The following is a 22,429-nucleotide window of genomic DNA, read 5'->3' as shown; positions in this document are numbered from 1 at the left end:
ATAGACTAAATTGGTTCAACAATCTTCTGAAACCAAATTGCATTTGAGCAATGAGGAATTGCTCTACATACAGAAGAACATAAATGGCCTTGCTGCCAAGCCTTAACCTGAAAAAATGTGTAAGAGTCCACCATATCAGTTACATAGAGATTGAAAAATGGTGCTAAAATGCAACCTTGGTGCATGACCTGGAATAGGTTGCAGTGACCAAGTTCAGTGCAGATGGAAGGGAAGAGGACTGCATGGGAAGAGATTATATTGGAAAGCACCCCAAGTCACTAGTTTGGCCAGGTAAGGTTTACCTAAAACCAGCTTAATGGAGCACAGTGGCTCAAGGTGAGCTGCGGTCATGAGTTATCCTCAAGGCCCCGAAAGCCTCACTGATCCTCAAGCGTGGGGGGTAAGATTCTCTGCAACTTCACACTGGAAGAAACATTGGCTCAGTAGTGTCACTGTTCCATGCTTTTTGTGGTGAAGTGACATTACTGACACAGTGTCTCAAGTTAGGGTACAACAGTCCAAACAAAAAGTTAGGTTATCAACCTCCAGGTGAAGGCTGGAATTCTCTGGAAGTGCAGTTGATGTACATCCGAAACAGTTCCCCTGGAGGAAATACTGGGCAGCTTTAGAAGGCAGATTCTATGACATTACATGCCCACCAAGATACACCTTACCACATTCCACCTCCCCCAGGGACTGAAGAAGAAGAGTTGTTTATATGCTGCTTTTCTCTACCAGAGGGAGTCTCAAAGCGGCTTACCATTGCTTTCCCTTTCCTCTCCACACAACAGACACCCTGTGAGGGAGGTGAGGCTGAGAGAGCTTCTGATAGGACTGCTTTGTGAGAACAGCTCTATCAGGGCTGTGATAAACCCAAGGTCACCCAGCTTGTGGGGGAGTGGGGAATCAAACCCAGCTTGCCAGATTAGAAGCCACTGCTTTTAACCACTACACCAGGCCCCCAAATCTCCAGGAATTTCCCAAGTCCAAGTTCACAACCTTAACCTGGAGTTTTGTTCCCAACCTTTCATCTTGTGGGTGAATGAAGGGTAGTTGCTAATCATGCTGCAGACCGCAGAATGAATTATTGCATTTGTGGCCCTTAATTTACCCAAATATCATGCTGAAGGGCATGACCTGAAGTGTTCCAGGGGCTTGGGGATGCTGATGTCATTGTTATAGTGTTTAATAGAAACAGCAGCACATGAATATTCTAAGTCAGGGGTAGGCAAACTGTGGCCCCTCCAGATGTCCATGGACTACAATTCCCAGGAGCCCCCTGCCAGCATTTGCTGGCAGGGGGCTCCTGGGAATTGTAGTCCATGGACATCTGGAGGGCCGCAGTTTGACTACCCCTGTTCTAAGTTGTGCTTCAGAACTAGGAACAATTCCTGCTTCTTTTCAGAGGGGTGCTATATGAATGTATCTTCAGCTTCCACACATGCTGCATTGTGTTGTGTGTTTCCAAGGCTGAACTGTGATGTGTGCATTATATATCATTTTTCACTGTTATGTCTAAGAACCATGTTTCGGATTGTTGGTACCTTGTGCCAGAATGATCTCCTGTATATTGCAGTCTCTCTATTCTTCGATCTGTCTATAATTGGTTCATCCCAGCACAAGGTGTAATCAGTATTCTCAAGAAGTGGGATAGGATTATTCTTGTAAGAAGGAGATGGTTCTGAATTAATTAGTCGGAACCCATTTGGCAGAGAGTGATTTTAGCAACCTGATTGTCTCTGGCGAGACACACCACATTGGACAAGGCTCAACTGTAAGCAATCTATTGTTTCTAGTTTATCATTGGATTTTCTACAAGGGTTTGCCTCATTAGCCTTTGTGACATATTTTGTTCATTTTTAGCAGGAATTACACAGTCTTCAGCCGCTGCAAGGAAAGCTTCTGCTTCTGATTTACACCAGGCGATTCAGAGCGGACAACAAGGAGATGCACATGACTTGTGGCTAGTAAGGCTACAGTACAAGAAATGCAATTGACATTTGCATTTGCTATAACTGAAGTGCTTGTTCACTTGTGAGCCAGACCCCTCATTGGAACACTTCCCTCTATTGTCCAAAATTCAGAATTCCATCTGGACTCATGAAGCTTCCTGACATTCAGACCATGGGTCTACCAAAGTCTAATTACTCCAGCTGGCATCAGCTCTCCAGGGTGTCGAGCAAGAAGTCTTTGAAATCACTCACAGCCTGGTTCTTTCAACTCGATGTGCCAGGAATTGAACCCAGGACTTTCTACAGTCAAAGCAGATGCTCTATCACCGATCCATGGCCCTCCCCCAAATCAGGGTGGCCACCTTTATGTTGGAAAATTCCTGGTGATTTGGAGGTGACGTCTGGGGAAGGGAGGGAGCTCAGTGCAGAGGAGGTGCGGTACACCACCCTCCAGAGCTGCCACTTCCTCCAGGGGATGCTTAGGGATGATCCTGCATTGAGCAGGGGGTTGGACTAGATGGCCTCTATGGCCCCTTCCAACTCTGTGATTCTATGATCTTGAGATCCACTGGAATTTCAGATCTCTAGGCCCCACATGGAGGTTGCTAACCTTATCCCAAACACATGCCATGGCAGTCAGCTTTAAGCCTGCAGTTGGCAGCATTCAGCATGGAAACTGTCTGTGTAGCCACGTTTACAGGCTATTCGCATGCTGTGGTCTGGCAGTGCCTTGGCATTCTCAAAGGCAAAACTTGGAAGAAAACAGGATGGTGTAACAGCAAAGCACACACTCCCCCTCCCCCCTACTGGAGAGAAGGTGGTGAGCTCCCCATTGTTCCAATCGAAATTGAATTGCTTTCAAATGTTTTAATCATTGCTTTATCTGTTCCACTTAATATTTCTAGTAAGGCCTTGGAGGAGAAGGGTGTCTCATGGCTAAAGTGCCACTCAGCCCTTAACACCCACTCAGAGCAGCTGTCCCGCCCCTGAATGCCTCCTCCTCCAACCAGCTTGCCTATCTGTCCAGTGGCCAGCCAGTCGCTTTCTGTCCCCTACCCCTGACCACCCCCTCCTCCTTCCACTTCCCTCGGAGGCTTGGAGGCTGCAGATCCCTGCCGCCGGAGAACTGCCCCTGCCAGTGAGTTCCCTAACAGCTCCCTGAAGCCTTTCCAGGTCCTGGGGGTGGCCGTCTGCAGAGTTCTTCCACTCCACCCCCCTAATCTAGCACCCATTGTATTCCTGGATGCAAAGGGCTTGGCCCCTAGTTTCATGATATGCTGTGAACTGGCCTGAGCCCTCAGGGAGGATGGCATAAAAATGTGAAAATAAATACATAAAATATTCCAAGATTACCCATCATTGGGTGTCCCCAAAAAATCATTTTCCCCATGTTGGGAGCAGATACATTGCCTCTAGTTTCAGTTCACCCAGGTTACAGCCTCCAGGTTACAGCCTCCCATATCATACCCTGAAACTGCTGAGGCATATTTTGAGCTGCTGATAACCTATTGGAACTGCATTGTGTTTGTTGAGCATATCTTTAACCTGAAGAACAAACACCTGCTTGGTTTTTAAATAGGTGGGAGGCAGGTGATGGCAGAATTAATTAGTGCTGTTTCAAAAGGTGGAGCAGAGTCTTCAGCAATGTGTGGTCTGTGGGGGAGAAGCTCTTGAGCCACAGTATCAAAATTGGGGTCTTGCAAAACATTTCCCTATTAAATCCGTGGGTTCAGTGAATAGGCGGACGCTTCAGCTCCAAACAGCCACTTTACTAGAAACATAAAACACTGGACTTGTTGTTGTTGTTAGTTGCGAAGTCATGTCTGATCCATCGCGACCCCATGGACAATGATCCTCCAGGCCTTCCTGTCCTCTACCATACCCCAGAGTCCATTTAAACTCACAACAACTGCTTCAGTGACTCCATCCAGCCACCTCATTCTCTGTCGTCCCCTTCTTCTTTTTCCCTCAATCGCTCCCAGCATTAGGCTCTTCTCCAGGGAGTCCTTCCTTCTCATGAGGTGGCCAAAGTATTTGAGTTTCATCTTCAGGATCTGGCCTTCTAAAGAGCAGTCAGGGCTGATCTCCTCTAGGACTGACCGGTTTGTTCGCCTTGCAGTCCAAGGGACTCACAAGAGTCTTCTCCAGCACCAGAGTTCAAAAGCCTTTGATGCTCGGCCTTCCTGGACACTGACAAGCAAAACTGGGGAGCTTATATATGCATACTTGAGATGCCTCCCAAGACACAAGATTGACCCTTAGCAGGAGCCTGTGTAACAGGTCTGTAAATCTGTTTACTGCTAGATTATGTAAGTCCCTAAAAAGAATTCAGGATTTCAGTCTTTGCTCCAAGCTTGAGGTTTCTGAATGTCCACAGACACACCATTCCCTTTTTTCGTCTGAGAAATGCTGGTAGTTTTGCAGCTCTTATGCTAATGTTTTTTGGGGAGTGGGAAGGGTTTCCATGTTCCAGCTCTTCCTTCCACTGATTCTGAGAGTAAACCTAGATTAGAAACTTCAAGATCCTTGAGCAGATCTTTGAAGCTTTGTTTTCAAGGTAGTGATATAGGGGTGGGTGTGCATGGGGGAGGGGGTGATCAAGGTCAGCACAGGAGAGGGAGGGGGAAGTCTTAATCCCTGCCACCACTACTGGGTTGCTTCCTCCACCATGGCAAATAGCAAAACTGGCAGGAATGGTGTCCACAGAAGCCTTGCCATGGAAGCAGACTCCAGTGACACTCAGGCAGTATCATTTCCGCACTGGGAACTTCGCTGCCACGGCTCCTCTGTGGGAGCACAAATCCAGGCAGGACAAGGTGCACCAGTTCTCAGATTGTAAAGTTTTCTAGTGAAATGTTTCGAGGAAGAATACAAATCTCTCCCATCAGAATATTTTGTTATTGCCGTGGAGTAAGTCAAAGCAGGAATGCACCCAGGTGTTAATTGCTCTTCTCCCTCAGGAGTTGGGCCATTAATTTAAATTTTGAATGGGCAGCAGCCAAGAGTCGGAGGAGATGCCATGACATCTCATTTGGCTCTTTTAAGTATCCAAAGGCATCAGGAGGGGGACATTTCATTGGAATGGGGAACAAGAACGAATCAAAGGTTTATCCAGCTTTTTTGCTGGCCCGTTTCCCCTGGAAGCTTCCAGGTGCAGCTTGCCACTTCAAGGAACAGTTCCTTATTCAGTATTTCTAAAACTTATATATTTGTTTATTTTCTAATCTTGCCTTTCCCCACCAATGGGGGCTGAGACTCATTTATATAATGCGAATACCTAGAAGAAACGCTACTTAACCAGAGGAAATGTAATGTTCTTTTCCCAGAAGGGAGGCACTGTTACTGCAAAAAGCGACTTTTAATTTAACACCTCACAAGCATGCTACATTGTGATAAAGTTCTGTTGATGGTCTGGCACACTTAATGCATCATTTTCTTACACTTCCTACAGTGCCGTTCCTTATCTTGGAGTTTTTAGGTGGCAAGTTAGGCAGAGCTAAAACCAGCTGGAGGGAATGGGTGGGGGGAGTGACTTGTGGGAGAAGGATTAAGGACTCCCACCCCTCCTCCAGTGAAATCACCCCTTCCGAAAAGTGCCTAAGAACCCACTCTGGCATGATGACAGCACAAGGTACCTTGGGCTGCCTCAAGGGACTTTCAGAAACTAATCAGAAAGCAACAAACACCACTCTGGACTCATCCCTGAATGTGTGGCAGTTCCCTGGGGGAAATTCAATTTGGACTAAGGCCTTTTAATCTGATGGATGAGAGTCTGTATTTGTGGGACTGTGTGTGTCTCCAAAAGAGACAAAGCAGTTCACAGACACGTGATCCTCAAGCAAGGGGAATCAAGTCTCCCAGTGTAAGGTTCAACCTTAAGCAGAGGGGATGTGTAGTATAAAGTGAGGGCTTTCTGGGCCCTCAGGCTCAAAAGCTGGAGGAGCAGGGAAAGGTGTCTCCAACATATAGGAAAGGGGCAAATCAGGTTTCAAAGTGTATTTTCTTCAGCTCAAAAAGTAACCTGACAGGAAATAGGCAGTGATTAGCAACGTCAGCAGGGCTGTTTGTTCTCTAAACACTATTAGGTAAGAGGCTAGCATGAAGAATTTTGAGCCATAGGGTGAGCGTGGTTGTTTCCAGGACGCTGTGACAGAGAGTTGACTCATCTAAATAACCACTGCTCAGATTCAGATTTATATCTGGGCACCAGGGAAGAGGGGGGGGGGCATGGCCAGCTCCCAGACAGGGATCCCAGTTTCTTGCCGCCTGCTGGAGACCTCCTGCTCCCCCTTCCTGTGGCTACTCAAATGGGCAGAAGGAGAAAAATGGGGGAGCAATTGCCAATTCCGGCTGTGAGAACATCACTTATAGAGCATCTGGAACTGTTGTCCCGGCATCATTGGTGGCGCTGTACCATTCAGTCACAATTCTATGATGGAGTTGGTGGGAGGACTGAGGTTACATGTGTCAGCATATGCAAATTATGTAGAAATTTTGTCCTTTTACAGCCTTTTAAAGGAGGCATTGATCAAATGGACAAGTGCAGCATAGATATTTGCCAGTAGACGGTCCCGTATCCCTGTGTATATGTATAGATTGACAACAGGAGAAAACTGGCCTTCTGGTACACAGATCTCCCTGTCCCCCTCCACAGTGTTTTCAGCTGGTATGGAAGAATCTAAGTGCTTTAATAAATACCTATCCAGATGCCATAAGAAGAGTGTACAGTTGCCAGTTGTGGACGGGAAAATTCCTGGAGATTTAGGGGTAATACCTGAGGAGGGACATACTTTTCTCCTAGACTCTGTGGTATGCCTTAGAGTTCCCACTTTGAAGCTGCCATTTTCTACAGGAGACCTGATCTGCAGTCTGTAGATCAGTTATAATTACAGAACTCAATGCCCACCTGGAGGTCGGTAGCCCTACTGTTGTTGTTTTTTTGGGGGGGACGGACGAGGGGAGTGCCGTCAAGTTGCTTCTTACTTGTAGTGATCCTACGGAAACCTAGGAAGGGGTAGAAATCTGGCAAATGAAAACGCACATGTCCAATTCCTCACAAGAAATAAATAAAAATAAAAATATATTGAAAGAAGAAGAGTAGAAGAAGAGGAGTTGGTTCTTATATGCTGCTTTTCTCTACCCAAAGGAGGCTCATAGTGGCTTACAGTCGCCTTCCCTTTCCTCTCCCCCACAACAGACACCCTGTGAGGTGGGTGAGGCTGAGAGAGTCCTGATATCACTGCTCAGAACAGTTTTATCAGTGCCATGGCAAGCCCAAGGTCACCCAGCTGGCTGCATGTGGGGGAGTGCAGAATCGAACCCAGCATGCCAGATTAGAAGTCCACACTCCGACTACACCAAACTGGAAAGCAACCCCAAAAGCCAAAATGGAGACAGCAATTTACCAGAGATGTTTGTACCAGATAATAGGGGTCTGTCCCTACATGTTGGCATGTAGGCTTCTTGTCCCAAATTTTCAAAAGCCAAAGACCAAGTTGTGTGTGTGTATTTTCACAATGACATAAGAAAATATAAGCAAGTGGCTTATTGTGCCGTGTTTGCCCATACAAGGACAGAGGGCTCACTGTTGAATAGAGTCTATTGTTCTCTTTGGGCTTGTTTTACTGTTTACTCACTAGCACTGTGATTTGGGCTGTCTCCACTTCATTGTTAACAGCTCTTCTCTTGGACTGATAAGTCGCATGAGAACGCTGGAGATGTAATTGAATTCAAGGCAGAAAGATGAAGCTCGGCCATGGTTTCTGCCTCTCATCCTGTGCATTGCACAAGGTTAGACACTGTTTTTCATAGCAGCCCTTAACCCCCAGGTCTGTGGGGTAGAAGGTATTTTCTTCTCTTTGGAATTCTTATTGGGTACAATGAATTGATTGTTTGCTGTGGGTTTTCCAGTCTGTGTGGCTATGGTCTGGTAGTTTTAGTTCCTGACATTTCACGAGTAACTTTGGCTAGCTTTGATGTCATCTCCCTGTTCACCAAGTTAAAGGACACCTTCACACTCATTAACCAGATCTTTCTGGAAGACATCACAGCTCTATTTCAACATCACCCAGTGACCAGCTACTTTTAATGCATGACAACCTCTACAAGCAGAGAGACAGACTTGCCACAGAAAGTCCGCTCAGCCCAGTTATAGCAAATTTTTACATGGGATATTTTCAACATGTTCTGGAATTAGCACCCCAGAAACTGACAATTTAGTTCCAATTAATTGATTATACTTTTACCATTTGAAACCTTGGCAAAGAAAAATTAGTGACATTTCTGGATTGTCTCAAAAACATCCACCTGAACATACAATTCACCAGGAAAAAAGAAATTGAGAAAGAACTTCCATTTTTTGGATATCATGGTCATATTCAAAGAAAACATCCAATTAGGTCACAAAAGCTACTGTTCACACACTCCACACTTTGGCATGGAGAGATTCCCATCTTGCTATGTCCTACCTCTGAAGATGTCAACCACAGCCATTGGTGAAACATCAGGGACTAAAATTACCAGACCATGGCCATGCTTCTTGGAAAGCCCACAACAACCAGTTGACTCTGGTGCAGCTAAAGCAGTTTGCCCTAAACCAAATGCCCTCTGGGACAGTCTTGCACTCCTTCCTTGAGTGTGGCAAGGGAATAAGGCGGGCACCCACTCTGCATCACACTAAGGCCTTGGGGCAGCCTGAATCTGTTTTAGTCAACACAAACCCAGCTGTAAACTGAGCAATAAACCCTTTAAGGAGGCAGTTAACTTCTGCGTTCTATGACCAAATGTGTTTGACTGTGAAAGCCAACTTTGATCCTTGATGACGTTTGTTTGGCGTGGTTCTTCTAGAGTCGTAAGGTTTCCTGTTATCTGCATTTACTGGAAAGGAAAGTAGGGGATAGGGTTGCCAGCCTCCAGCCATTATATAGCATTATACCCCATTGAGATCCCTTCCCTGCCCTCCTCAGGCTCCACCCCCCCCCCCCAGATCTAAAGGTGTTTCCCAACCCTAAGCTGGCAAGCCTAGTAGAAGACAAAGTTTTGTCCAGAGGCTTTACAGAATGCTAACAGACAATTCTGTCTCCTTCATGCCCCCTGTCCCAGTTAAGTAGAGACAGAGTGCTGGTTCAGTTCATGGTGTGAAGAAGGATGAGAAGCATGCTTTACCAGCCCTTACTCTAATCCCGGTCCTGAGGAGGTGATCCCATAGATCTGGGGTAGTCAACCTGTGGTCCTCCAGATGTTCATGGACTACAATTCCCATGAGCCCCTGCCAGCATTCATTGGCAGGGGCTCATGGGAATTGTAGTCCATGAACATCTGGAGGACCGCAGGTTGACTACCCCTGCCATAGAGTCCTTTGGAGCTGCCCTTTTCTCCAGAGGATCTCTGTAGTCTGGAGATCAGATGTAATTACAGGAGAATTCCAGATCCCATCTGGAGGTTGAGAACCCTTGTTGTATCACACCATTTGGCATGTTTGGTCTCTGTAGGGAGCAATTAAATATTGGCTGATTGACTGAGAGGATGATGGGAGGGGGGAAATAAGTGACCAATCTATTGAAACTTGGAAAATCTTGAGGGGAAAGGATGTGACTGTACTTAGAAAGCAATGAAACCAAGGCTTAAATAAACAAATAACAGTCACACGAATTCAATCAAATATACACACTAATTATATTACAATTAAACAAATGACCATATGCAGTTCAAGAAAGTCTTCATCCTTGACTCAAAATTATCAAATATCCACAAAATTAATGTAACAATAAATGCGGGTATCCATACATATGCATAAACGTGTATGTATAAAATGTGGACACACATATCCGCACTCATAAGCTTTAAACCACAATTAAAGCAATGCTGACAAGAAAAATTCAGTAAACTTTCAAAACAGCTGGTAAGCAATTGCTATCCTATTAAGCCAAGTGAATCCAATTTCCTTTTACAGGGCCATTTAAAAGGACCACGGTGTAGGTAAGAAATTCACTTAATTTCCCCCCAAAAAATGTGCTCATTGATTTTTCATAAAATGCTGTGAAGGAATAAAAATAAATGGTGGCATCCCTGTTTTGCCATCACCTGGTTCAAATCAGGTATTACTTTTTTCTTGACTTTGGTTTTATTGAGAGCCCACCTTTCTTATGGAGACTTGAGAGGCAGACAGCCAGATTAGAAAACAAAACATTATAAAATAGTGTCAGACACAGCATAAACAATGCAAAAAGCAACAAGAGTTAGAAAAAATTAAAAGAATTAGAATTAAAACCCAACTAATGTTTACAAATAGAGCCTCTTGTGGTGCAGGGTGGTAAGGCAGCCAACATGCTGTCTGAAGCTCTGACCATGAGGCTGGGAGTTTGATCCCAGCAGCCAGCCCAAAGTTGACTCAGCCTTCCATCCTTCCGAGGTTAGTAAAACGAGTACCCAGCTTGCTGGGGGGGTAAACAGTAAAGACTGGGGAAGGGAATGGCAAACCACCCCGTATTGAGTCTGCCATGAAAACGCTGGAGGGCGTCACCCCAAGGGTCAGACATGACTCGGTGCTTGCACAGGGGATACCTTTACCTTTTCCTAATGTTTACAGACCAGGATATTTGGATTTTCCAAGCTCAGCCTCCAAAGTGTCCGCAAAGTATAACTCCCTAGACTCCACCTTCCAAAGCAGCCATTTTCTGCAGGGGGATGGATCTCTTTTACCTGAAGATCAGTTGAAATTCTAGGGGATTCCAGCCACCAACTGGAGGCTGGCTACCCCAGTCAGTGCAGGGTTAACATGGCACAGTGTTTGCATGGCCTTTCGCGTGACGTCTAAGTGACCTCTCCGCCACCAGCACAGACTTGGTTTAAGCGCGCACACACTAGACCCCTCTCCACAGACCCGTGACCCCGAAATAGCTGATAACCCTGTTTTTGTCTCGCTTGTTTCCTTTCTTTTTGGTGAAATGCTTGGAAGAAGGGAGCAGGGTCCTGATTCCACAGCAGCAGTAGCCGGAGGCGCTCGCCGTCCTTTGTTTAGCTTTCCAAGAGTCGGCTTGCAAGTCAGGAAGCAAATACTTGTGGCATGTTTATCAGCATCTATCCTGCTGGGACCAGGACTGACATATCCGTGGCACTCAGTTAGCGGAGCCGGAATGCCTCCGAGTGCCATTAGCATTCAGCTGGTCTCCACACGAGAGTGTCCCCAGCGTTCAGTTCAGCTGTTTGTGCAAAGTGCCAAGTCTCCTTGGGGCGGTAATAAACAGTGACATCTTCACGCTGCTGAACTCTTGCATCTCTTTTGTTCTCCTCCAAAAAAGAAGAAAAGGCACTCGCTTTTTGCACTGTTTGAGTAAACAACTATGCTGGGCTTGCCAGTGAGAAGAGAATCTCGCTTCTTGCCTGCAACACCTAGGATACTACAGTGAGGCAGACCCATAGTTCAGAGTCTGAACATCCTGTTCCTCTCCTGTACTGGCCCAAAGGGTAAGACTTCTCAAACTGTTCTTTGCCTTCGGTTCCAAACGAGAGGAAGTAGGGGCCAGGACCGAAAATGTTCTGGTCCTGGCTGAGGCCAGACATACCTCCTTGGGGGCCAGGGCCCTCCAACTGGTCTGTATTTAAGAATGGAGTGTTCTTCAGGGGGGCAGTCTCTCAGATGTCTAAGTCTGCTGTCCCATCTTGCGTACTCCTGTGCAGCATTGCAGAGAACTGAGGTCTCTGAAAGGCTATTAAACCACCTCCTTGTCTTACACATTCTTTTTTAAGTAGGCTATATCCCTTTTATTTAAAAAATCACCATTGTTTACTCTTTGAGTGGTGAACTTCACCATCTCTCCAGTTCTGGTCACCTGGGACATCTTGCTGCATCATTGGTCTCACACTGTGCAAAATCACCTCACGATGTAGCTGTCAACACACCGTCTCCTCCTGGAACAGCATAAACGAACCCACATGAAATGAGTTGCTCAGCAGAGGCCACGGAAGATGCCCAGTGCAGCCTCTCTGACTCGCCTGAAAGAATTAATGGAAGCGTGTGGCTTCTGCAGGCAGGAAGTATCTCGGCCAACTCGTTTCCTCTTTTTGTTCTGAGCCACACCTTGACAATGCACCCTCTGTTGTTCCAGCAGACTTTCTGCCTGACGAGTGCCACATGATCGCCCTGACAGACGCTGAGTCGGCAGTAGCCGGAGTTCAGGAAGGGACTGATACAATGCACATGGCTTTCCCTTAAACACTGGCGCTGCGGAAAGTCTTCTTTTTTTAATTGCCACCTTTCTCAGGTATTCTGCCCGTTCTCCAAGGCTGATATGCATAGGGCACAACCCCTCTGAGTCCCAGGAAAATAAGTTGATTTACACAGACTTAGCCACTGTTTTCAAAAAATGAGGAACAGCATAACATTGCAGGAACAGAGTCCTGGTGAGCCCAGGCTATGTGATGGTTCAAAAGAGGACTCGTGCCAGAAATGCCCAGCAACACATCTCAGCTGTGCCATGATGTCACGGGGCAGGCGGCCAGAGGCAAGCCATCCCTCCCTTGACAGCCTCAATCCCTGCTCCCGTCTTGCCACACAGTGACTGGAGGAAAACTAGTATGGGGGGACAGGCCAAGACAACACGATTAAGGTTCTGCCAAGTGTCCCAGTGAGTCTCCGGCTTCCATGATATATTTGCTTAGCTAAGCAACAAGGTCAAGGCCATAAGCAATCATGTTGAAAATTGACATGAAACAAATGCAGCAAAATCCATAAACAGTAAAAACATTTCAGACCGGCATTCTGACATTCTATTTGATTGTTTCAGTTTTTATCTTCTGCTTTCCTCTCCAATGAGGACCCAGACTGATTGACGTTTTCCTCCTTCCCTCCGTTTTATTCCCATGACAGCAACCGTGTGAGGGGGGTTATGCTGAGGGAGAGTGACTGGCTCCAAGTCATCCAGGGAGGCTTCTCAGCAGACTGGGGGGTTCAGATGCTAGTCTGACCCTGCTCCACAGGGCCTTGTCCTCCTGCCCCCCCCCCAAAATAACGCCACATTCAGGTGAAAATGTAAGGCTACTCTTCTTCCATTTACTTTTGAAATATTTTGTTTCCTAATGAAAATTGTCAGTGATTGCTTGTCATTTTAAAATCATTACTCTCTTTTTCACAAAAGTAAGGTCCGGGTCTTCTTATACAAGATTGTATCCTTGGGCTAAGCACAACCAGCCAGGCTGGGTGTCCCAAATGAGGTTCCTCTTCTTCTCCAAGGGCAGGGGAGAGGCTGATGCCAGCTCAAATGTGCAGGAGAAGAAGAAGAGCTGTTTTTTTGTATCCCACGTTTTACTACCCAAATGAGTCTCAGTTCTGCTTACAATTGCCTGCCCTTCCTCTCCCCACAACAGACACCCTATGAGGTAGGTGAGGCAGGGAGAGCTCTGAGAGAACTTTGACCTGGCCCAAGGTCACCCAGTTGGCTGAATGTGGAGGGGGAGGGTGGAATCAAAACCGATCCTCCAGATTAGAGGCCGTCACTCTTATCCACGACACCAAGGAGGGAGATCACTTGAGAAAAGATTGCTACATATGGACAGACCTGCTCAGCCCTGCCCCTTGCCAGGAAGCAGCCGCCAGCGGGTTAGCTTGACTTGGGCAGAACACCAGCTCAATGGTGCAGTGAAGGACAGAACTTGGCACCAATAACCAGAGAGCTGAGGGAAACCACAAGCCTCAGCAACAACATTAATAAAAAGAACAGAGATCCCCCTCAAACCTAACCCTATGAGTGCTGCATAGTTTTAAATGCCCTTTAGCACTCTAAGCTAAATTGGAAAGGAAGTTGGGTTGTTTTTTCTCCTATGATGTAGAAAAGCACAACTTTGCAGTTTTGCAGCATAGATGCAAGCAGAGGGTTTTTTCTTCCACCTTTTTCATTTTTCTGTCTATGTCGCTGCTACTCATGGGTGCGCCTGGAATCTGGCGGTCACAAAACAGCATACCTGCAGGAAAATGTTGTCTGCAATGTTTATGGTTCCCTGGACTGTGTGGGGGAAATTAGGAAAACAGCTCCCAAAGCTTGAACCCCTCTTGAACTGCTTATCAGACTCTCTATAAGCTTTGGACTTAAGAGTCACCTGAAGGCAGAGGACCACAAGAATTCAGTCATGACATCCATCCTCTTACAATCTTGTGGTTCTTTAATAAGGTTCATTTTTGATCACTTGTGTTTTTTGTCCGCTTAATAAGAAGAAAATGCTCTCTTACCTGACGGCTGCAAGAATTACTGTTTAGAGCAGCCATGCTCAAGGGGGGTCCCAAGGGGGTCCCTGGCACATCTGAAGGGGGCCACGGACTGAAAAGTGTGAGAAGGGGAGCCCAAAGTGGGGCCCTGGTAACTGAACTGATGGAAGACCCTTTTTTGCCACATATGATGTCATTAATTGTTTAAAAGATCGACCTTCATCTAGGGAAACACAAAATCATGAAATGTTCCTTTGTTTGGGCTTGAATTAATGCATTCAAGAAAAAAAAATGAATGCATATGTTTCTCTTGGTCAAATGGAAAATACCTGGGGACTTTGGGGGTGGAGGCAGGAGTAGACAGGATTTGGAGCAGGGAGGGACCTCAGTGGAGCATAATGCTATGGAGTCCACCCTCCAAAGCAGCCGCTTTCTCCAGGGGAACGGATCTGTTTGCTTGGAAATGAACTGTAAAACCAGGAGATCCCTGGATCCCACCTGGGCACTGGCATCTCTAAAGTCAAAGCCAGAATGTTCTAGCAGACTGGGGAGACTCAGCCACAGCCAACCATGGCCCTTACAGGTAATCTTGAATCCAGGTAATCTTGAATCCAGCCACTTTCCTCCAAGCCGGCCTACCTTGCAGGTTTGTTGTGATGATAAACTGAGGAGCAAATTCCGTGTGCTTCCCTGAGCTCCCTGGAGGAAGACCAGGGTAAGATTAGTCTATAGCTTCCTAGTGAAGGAAGAGCCAAATAAAATATTGAGTCCTGGCAAAGCCTGACAGCTATTGGGCATGGAACCAAGATCAGGTGTGGCACGTCACTTGTTCATTACATCTTTATATCCAGAAATGTGGCTGGATTGTAAAAATCAAACACGTGGATCTATCAGACAAACGTGTGGAAAACTGCAGCTGACCAAGGGGCAGCACAGCTAATCTATGACCCTCAATGCTGGGTATACACCTGGTGGCAAACCGGGCCCAAGGTCACCCTTGTTGGCCCCAGAAGGGGAGGGGGGGACTAATATTCAGGCTAAGGCTGAAGGAGGAGCTTTTCATCTCAGGCAAAGGAGTGCTGTGTAACCCCAAAGCCTGAATACTGAATCAGTTTGTCATATGGATGATACAATTTAACTACAAATTTTGTTTGGAGGGGGGTGGTGTCAAAATGGTTATCATGTTCCTGTGAAATTAGCATTTCTGTAGAAAATGTACACAAGTGAACCTTCCAGTGGACTATGTTCTATGCTGACACCTAGGGAACTTGGGATCTAGTGTCGCTTTTGTATATTTCTTTATTTTAAGACTTAAGTCACTGAAAATTCAGGCCATTTACACCTTTCTCCAACTTATGACTTAGTGCCCTGTAGTTTGACCCTTGCTTGGCAAGGAACTGAGTAGCACAGACTAAGCAAATGAGAGCATCTCAGCCTCAACCCCTCTCCTCTCAAATAGGGATAATTCTGTTTGTACTTGTCAGGTGTCTTAAGAGAACAAATAGGTGTGCATCGGAAAATATTTTTTTAACAAGTGCTGGAAATATTAGTGATAGAATTCTGTCCTGGTGGAGCCATTTCCAAGAAGCATATCTGGGGCATAAATCTGGAAGAGCCTAGGGTGGGGTGATGGGCGACCTTTATTTTTTGTGCCCTAATTTCAGAGGTGCCAAGGATGGCCTGCTGCTTCTGAAGGGTATGGGGAAATTTGCACTCTACATTCTCAAAGTAGGGAATGTAATTTATGAAATGAACCCCACACTAGGAACCACCAAGTTTCGAATCTCAGCCCTGCTCCAGAAGCTTGCTGGGTCAGTATGGGCCACCTGTTTCCTCTCAGCCTCCCCAAGCTCCCCCATTTGTTGTGTGGGGCAAGCAGAGGAGGGGAGAAGGGCAAAAGATGCTTTGGGTGCTTACTGGGGGGAAAGGCCAGGTACACACGAAGCAAATAAAGGCATTGTCTCCTTTTAATTCAGCACGATTCCAGGGTTGAGCCTTGGCACCGAAAAGGGGGTCTGGGGCAAAACCTTAAGCCCTGTTTCACTGAAACCCTATTCCCATCCAACATTAGAATTGTCTCTTATTTATAACCCCCCCCCCTACACACAAACCCCCACCCTTTCTGTGTCCCTGCTAGTTACTGCAATTTTGCTCTGGCATATTAAGTTATGAAAAGTGAAGGCAACATTAAAGACTCTGCAAAAATCTACTTCTGTTGTTGTTCAAGTAAAGCATTTCAAGTCAGGAGCGTTTGTGTCACCCTTATAATTTATTGGCTATGCAGATTAGCATATTAATAAATTAATGCCGGCATAACTACAGCATCGTCATAAAACATCAAACAGCTAGTCGCCTTGTTAAATTCATTACAAGAATTGTAACTGTGGCAAAAAAAAAACATTTAAAAAATAATAAAAATGTTATTGATGCTACGGGAACCAATGTCCTAGCGAAACTTTCACAGTTCAATATTAATAAAAAAAAGTTTGTGCAACTAGTTCAACAATCCACTTCTGGGGGCCCGACAGTCCGTAAGGATCACTTCAGGAGGCGTCAAGAGAAAGTCCATCCCCTGACACGTTGTGCGGATGCCACACCTGGCCGGTGTGCTTTGCATGCATTTTAAAAACTAATGCAAACAGACAGCTGCTGATCTCTTTCTAATCCCTTCATTCCGGCAGACAACCGTGGGACTTAGGAGAGGCTTTGCACATTCAATAAACAAGTGTCAGGAAAGATTGTCAAGCAGTCAGTTAAGAGGAAGAATGAGCTCATCTCTCGTTGGCCCAGGCTGGCTGGGAAACGCGGAGGCTGGCTGGCTGGCTGGCTGGCTGGGCGGCCGTCCCCCCTTCATCCCAGCGACCCGGGGAAAGTCTCGCTCCGAGGCCGGCTCCTTTGCTCCGCCTGCTCTTTACCGTGCGCAGGTCTTCTTGAGTCCTTCAGGCAAGTGCCTTGCAGTCGGCACTGAGGGGTGCAAAGTGAGACCCGTGGCCGTCTTGTCCAGCTTGACACGCCAGGTGCCTTTCGGAGAGGCTGGGGAGGCTCTGCTGGGGAAGGGAGCGCGGAGCTGGCCGACGAGCGGTGCGTTCTGTCCCCGCCTTCGGTCGAGGCGGCCGGCTTCCAGTCAGTGCACTTGAATGGAGTGCTTGCCGAACTTCAGGAACTGGAAGAGCTTGTCCCTGGTGCGCTGCTTCAGCGCCATGAGCGCCCGCGCTTTGTCCTCCAGATCCTGCTCGGTGGCCAGGATGATCTTGGCCCGCTCCTCGGCTTTCTTGTCGCCGGAGTTCTTAAAAAGCTTCTGCAGGGCCTCCTGGTCGAGGCTCTCGAAGATGTTGGCCGCCGCCTTCTTGCGCGAGGCCGTGTCGAAGCGGTAGCCGTGCACGGAAGGGCTCACCCGCAGGGAGGTCGACATGCTGGCTGGGCCCGGGCTGCTCGCCGTCCTGGCTCGCATCGACGTCGGCCGCGGCAGCTGCGCTCGCTCGCTCGCTCGGCTGGAGGACTTCGCGGCCAGGCAGGGCTATTTAAAGGCCGGCCCGAGCAGAAGCCCAACTCTCAAGTTACAGCCGTGACATCACGCTGAGCTCAGCGGCCGGAGGCCAGGGGCGGCCTTCCCAGTTCCGCCGCCGGCGTCCCGTCTCTTCGGAAAGCGCCGGCCGCGCCGAGGCTGCGGGGGAATCCCGTTGCCAATTAAGGCGAGCGCGTCTTTCAGAGCGGAGGTCTGCGCGAACTGACCGCTTCCCCTTTTTCCAGACTGACCAGTTTGGAGGCACCACGCGGAGGCCAGCGTGGGGCTTGCGACTGGAGAAGGTTACAAAAGTTAAAGCTAGAGAACAGAGCCTCAAAACAAAAAATGCAAAGAATATGGTTATATTATAATTCAGGGGTAAATGTTCTCTTGGGTAGACAGAAAATCTCATTAAAATCAGAGTCCAGTAGCACCTTTAAGCACCTTTAAGTAGCACCTTTAAGACCAACAAAGATTTATTCAGGGCATGAGCTTTCGAGTGCAAGCACTATTCGTCAGACTATGATCTTCTTACATGACAGGGAATATATAGCAAAAATCAGTTCTGTTACATCAGGGATAATTCTGATGTCAGTAGACTGTGTCACAACCAAATACAGCCAATGATAATCCTTTGTCAAAACAGCCAATCAATCTCCTAGAATTCAGTGTACTTTACAAAGAGAATCTCATGGCCGAGATCAGCTCTCATCACATGAGACGTACAAAACAGCCTGGGTCTGTGTCCACCTAGGATCTGGGAGACCCAGGTTCAAATCCCTACTCTGCTGCGGGATCCAGCTGGGTGCCTTTGGGCCAGTCACACATACTCTTGGCCTACCCTACCTCACAGGGTTGTTGTGAGGATAAAATAGAGAAGGGGAGAATGTTGCACACCCATTTAGATCTCCAGTGGGAAGAAAAATGAAGCCAAAAAACCAACCAATAAATAGGATAAACTATCCAATGTAAAACTAACCACACATGCTCAGTCAGAACAGCTTTATCAGTGCTGTGGTGAGCCCAAGGTCACCCAGCTGGGTACATGTGGAGGAGGAGCAGGGAATCAAACTCGGCTCACCAGATTAGAAGTTCGTGTACCTAATCACTGTACCAGGCTGGGGAGGAGAGGGACTTCAGTGGGGGATAATGTCATAGAATCCACCCTCCAGTGCAGCCGTTTCCTCCAGGGGGACAGATCTCTGTTGTCTGATGGTGAGCTGTAATTCCAGGGGATCCCCAGGTCCCACCTGGAGGCTGGCATCCCTACTTGTGCTCAGGCCCCCAGAATCACTAAGATCACTAAGGAAGGAGCCTGCAGTTCTCCAGTGGTAAAGGAAAGACACAGTCAGGTCTGAACACATTCCAAAACTTCTTTTTCCCCAGAACTCAGGCTGGAAAACAAACTCCTGGGTGAAAACCTGCGAGATCTTGGCAGAAATTAAAAACTAACTTTCTGGAGACAAACTCCAGAGGGACATCTGTATAGCAAATGGTATCTTGGGCTGCCTTGAAGCCTGATAGATTTAGTATAACTTCATGGCTGAGTGTATCCTACTTCATCAGTCACATGAACTGAAACTTTCAGCGTAGTCCCAAGCAATTGTACCCTGCTAAGTCACTGGAAATTAATGGGCTTGGATGACTGTAACTCTGCCTAGGAGTGCACTGCCAGTCAGCTAACACAGCTGACACATGAATATAGAAGGGCCAAATTATGAACATTGGGGTTAATCCCAAAATATGCAATACTCTTTTCGGGTTTTGTAATGCAACTGCATGCCATGCTATCTCCAAGCTCAGTAGATTTATTTATTTAGACACTTTAACCCCACATCCCCCCCCACACACACACACACAAAGTCCTGGGCAGCTCACAGTATGGTCTACCAAAGATGTAATACCACAATAAAATAAATAACAATGAAGATCTGCTAATAGAAGTATAATATGTGGATGCAAACTCAATCCAGGCAAAAGGAACTGTTGCATTTTATACTAGTCAGAGTTTCTGAGTCACCTTCAAGAGCAGCACTGCACAGAATCCATTACAGTAAATTAGCATGCATGTTATGGCTGCATACATCAAGGCAGCCCAATCCTCTACATCTTTAAAAAGGAGGTCATTTTCTCACTCTTGGCTATCAAACCAACCTGCTTTCCATCTACAAAGCAAGGTCTAAAAAGTCTGCCAGGTATGAACTCCCTTCTCCCAACATGGCAAAGGCAATCTTCTAGTCTAGATCACCACACTTCCATCAAGCATCAAGATAGACTCAGTTGGGTAGCTGTGTTGGTCTGAAGCAGCAGAACAAAGTCTGAGTCCAGGGGCACCTTTAAGACCAACCAAGTTTTATTCAAGGTATATTGCTTTTGTATGCAAGCACAAGCACCCTTTGTCAAATACTGTATAGAAGCACCAGCTCCATCTTATCTGGATTCAATCAACAGCCCAGATGTCCTCCTCTTCTTTGGGCCACCCTGGATGTAAATAACTGGTTCTTTGTAGACATGGCAAGGATAAAATCACCAGGAGGCATACGCAGGGGGTGGGCAGGTCTTCTGGAAGTTAAAGATAGAACACCACCGCTCTCTGCGGCTCACCGAGCCTGCACCATTAGGCCTGGTGCTCATGAGGAATACAATGTTTAAAGTCCAGGATATGGGGAATATAGATTGTTTGAGTGAGACAGCTCATATCCTGATCACTAGGGGACCTGAACATGCACAGCCTTAACACCTGTGGCTGAAAACATTTCTAGATCTTTCTAATTGATCGCCAAGGATCTCAAAAGCAACACAAATGTTCTTGGGAGCCCACTGCAGCTTCCAGCATGGAGATCGGAAAGGCTGTGCATTGCAATTGCAGCAACGTGGGTTTTCCCATTGGCTCAGCACATCAAAGTACATCGTGATGCCCTCCATACATTTCCCCCTCCCCAGCCGGTCACAATGCTTTAGAGCGCCCAGACGCCGCTGTGGCTGGGTCTTTTACAAGGCCACTGGGAGGGCCGGGCAGGCAGAGGGGTGGACGGTACAGACTGACGGGCGGCTGATGGGGCCGACATGCAAGTCTGTTTCCTGGTATTCATATTCTTCTGACGCTAGCAGAGAACTCTTAACAATGAAAGTGTGGCACTCAGATCCCCTGGCGGTCTCCAAGCGCTCGGACTTCCTTCAGACACCCACCTTTGTCCTTTCGGCTTGTCCCACCCCCATTTTTTTTGTCTTTTTTCCTTAGAAAAGAAATGCTTTTTATGCAGAAGGGCATAGATGGCCATTCTCTGGCACCTGCACCCGTTTTAAGAGTCTTTCTGTCTGTCTTTCTCTTTCAGCAAATGGGCAAGGGCGTGACCCTTCTGGCAAATGTCCACTCCTCTCTCAGAGGTCTTTTGGGTCCCCTTGAAATTCCTCCCATGTGTCATCTGAGCCAAAACTGCCATGTTTGCCTTAGCTTCATGTGAAGTAAAGCCTTAAGAGACAAGTGGCCCTCTTCCTCCTGAAACAACACTGGATGTATAAAAGAAAGAATGCTGTCCTCAATATTGTTGTTGTTGTTATATTTATTGGCCATCAGCAAAGCCATCTTGCAGTGGGTTACATAAGATAAAATCCCACAAATATAAAGTTAGAAATTAAAATTCTACTCAACCCACGCAATAAAAAATAATAACCTGGCTGCAAGTCCTGACCCTCACCCTCCAAATCCAATAACTCCCCCTCTCCATGATTCAGGGGGAAACTAAGGGGGTGCCGACAATCCAGGTACATAGATTATTAAGTTAGCCTGGCCTGGAAGGGTCCCTTTGAACATCCGCACCCTGCCCTCAACCAAAGACCCGGTGGAAGAACTCCGTCTTGCAGGTTCTATGGAACTGTAAAAGCTCCTGCCGGGGCCCCTGGATCTTCCAGGAGCTCATTCCACCAGGATGGGGCAAGGACTGAAGATTCTGGCCTGGAGCGATGCCAGGTGAATCTCCAGAGGTCCAGGCCCCAATAACAGATTAGTACCCACAGAGTGCAAGGTCTGCAGGGGGCATAAGGTGACAGGTGGTCTCTCAAATATGCCTCTCATGCAGGTTCTCTCATGCAGGAATGTCAACACTTTATCTCTGTTAGAATGTCCTAACAATTGTGATTTCAAAGGTTTCCCACACAGGGTTCCCATAGGACCAGGAACAGGCTCCAGAGAAGGTTCCTTTCCCCAAATTTTCTTTCCCACTCTCACCACCATTGCCCTCTCCTGTAATTCTGACAGATTTCCAGGGATCAGCTGGAGGTTGGCAATCCTAAGCACACAGGTTCTGGCTCCCCCCTTAGTGGGGGAAATGGGCAGAAAGTCCCTATGATCCCATCCAGATTGTCTCAGAGGAGGGTTGCCAGTTGAGCCCCAGCAATTAGCAGAAGTTGGAGGGATGGCCCGGAGACTATAATGTCATCATTGTGGTGATGTCATTTACAGCAGTGGTCCCCAACCTTTTACTGTTTAAAACTGTTTAAACATCCCTTCAAAATAAGATACAGACACGCCACAACAATGAACATAAGGAACATTTTATTTTCATGGAAATTTTAACTCATGACAATGACAAATCAATGGGAACCCTGAGCTTGTTTCTCTGCAACGAGATAGTCCCATCTGGGAGTGATGGGAGACAATGACACCCAAAGTGTGTTGTAAAGGGCCGGGGGGGGGGGGAGGCGTCCTTCGGGGCCCACCTCCAATTATTCGAAAGACCACATGTGGTCCGTAGCCCACAGGTTGGGGATCGC

At 47.0% G+C, this 22,429-nt stretch overlaps 1 protein-coding gene across 1 annotated transcript; it reads right to left on the bottom strand.

Moving 5' to 3' along the window:
• Positions 1-16,401: 16,401 nt before the first annotated feature.
• On the bottom strand, positions 16,402-17,730 carry TCIM (transcriptional and immune response regulator). Its single transcript, XM_077306124.1, has one exon. It carries the CDS (start codon positions 17,600-17,602, stop codon positions 17,276-17,278), a length of 327 nt encoding a protein of 108 aa, XP_077162239.1. The 5' UTR covers positions 17,603-17,730; the 3' UTR covers positions 16,402-17,275.
• Positions 17,731-22,429: the final 4,699 nt, after the last annotated feature.

Source organism: Paroedura picta, chromosome 12 (assembly GCF_049243985.1).
Source record: "Paroedura picta isolate Pp20150507F chromosome 12, Ppicta_v3.0, whole genome shotgun sequence".
Lineage (NCBI taxonomy): Eukaryota > Metazoa > Chordata > Lepidosauria > Squamata > Gekkonidae > Paroedura > Paroedura picta.
This window is presented reverse-complemented; position numbering and strand designations above follow the sequence as displayed.

Coding starts and splice junctions, on each gene's coding strand:
- TCIM (XM_077306124.1), bottom strand. CDS start 17,602: ATGCGAGCCAGGACGGCGAGCAGCCCGGGCCCAGCCAGCATGTCGACC.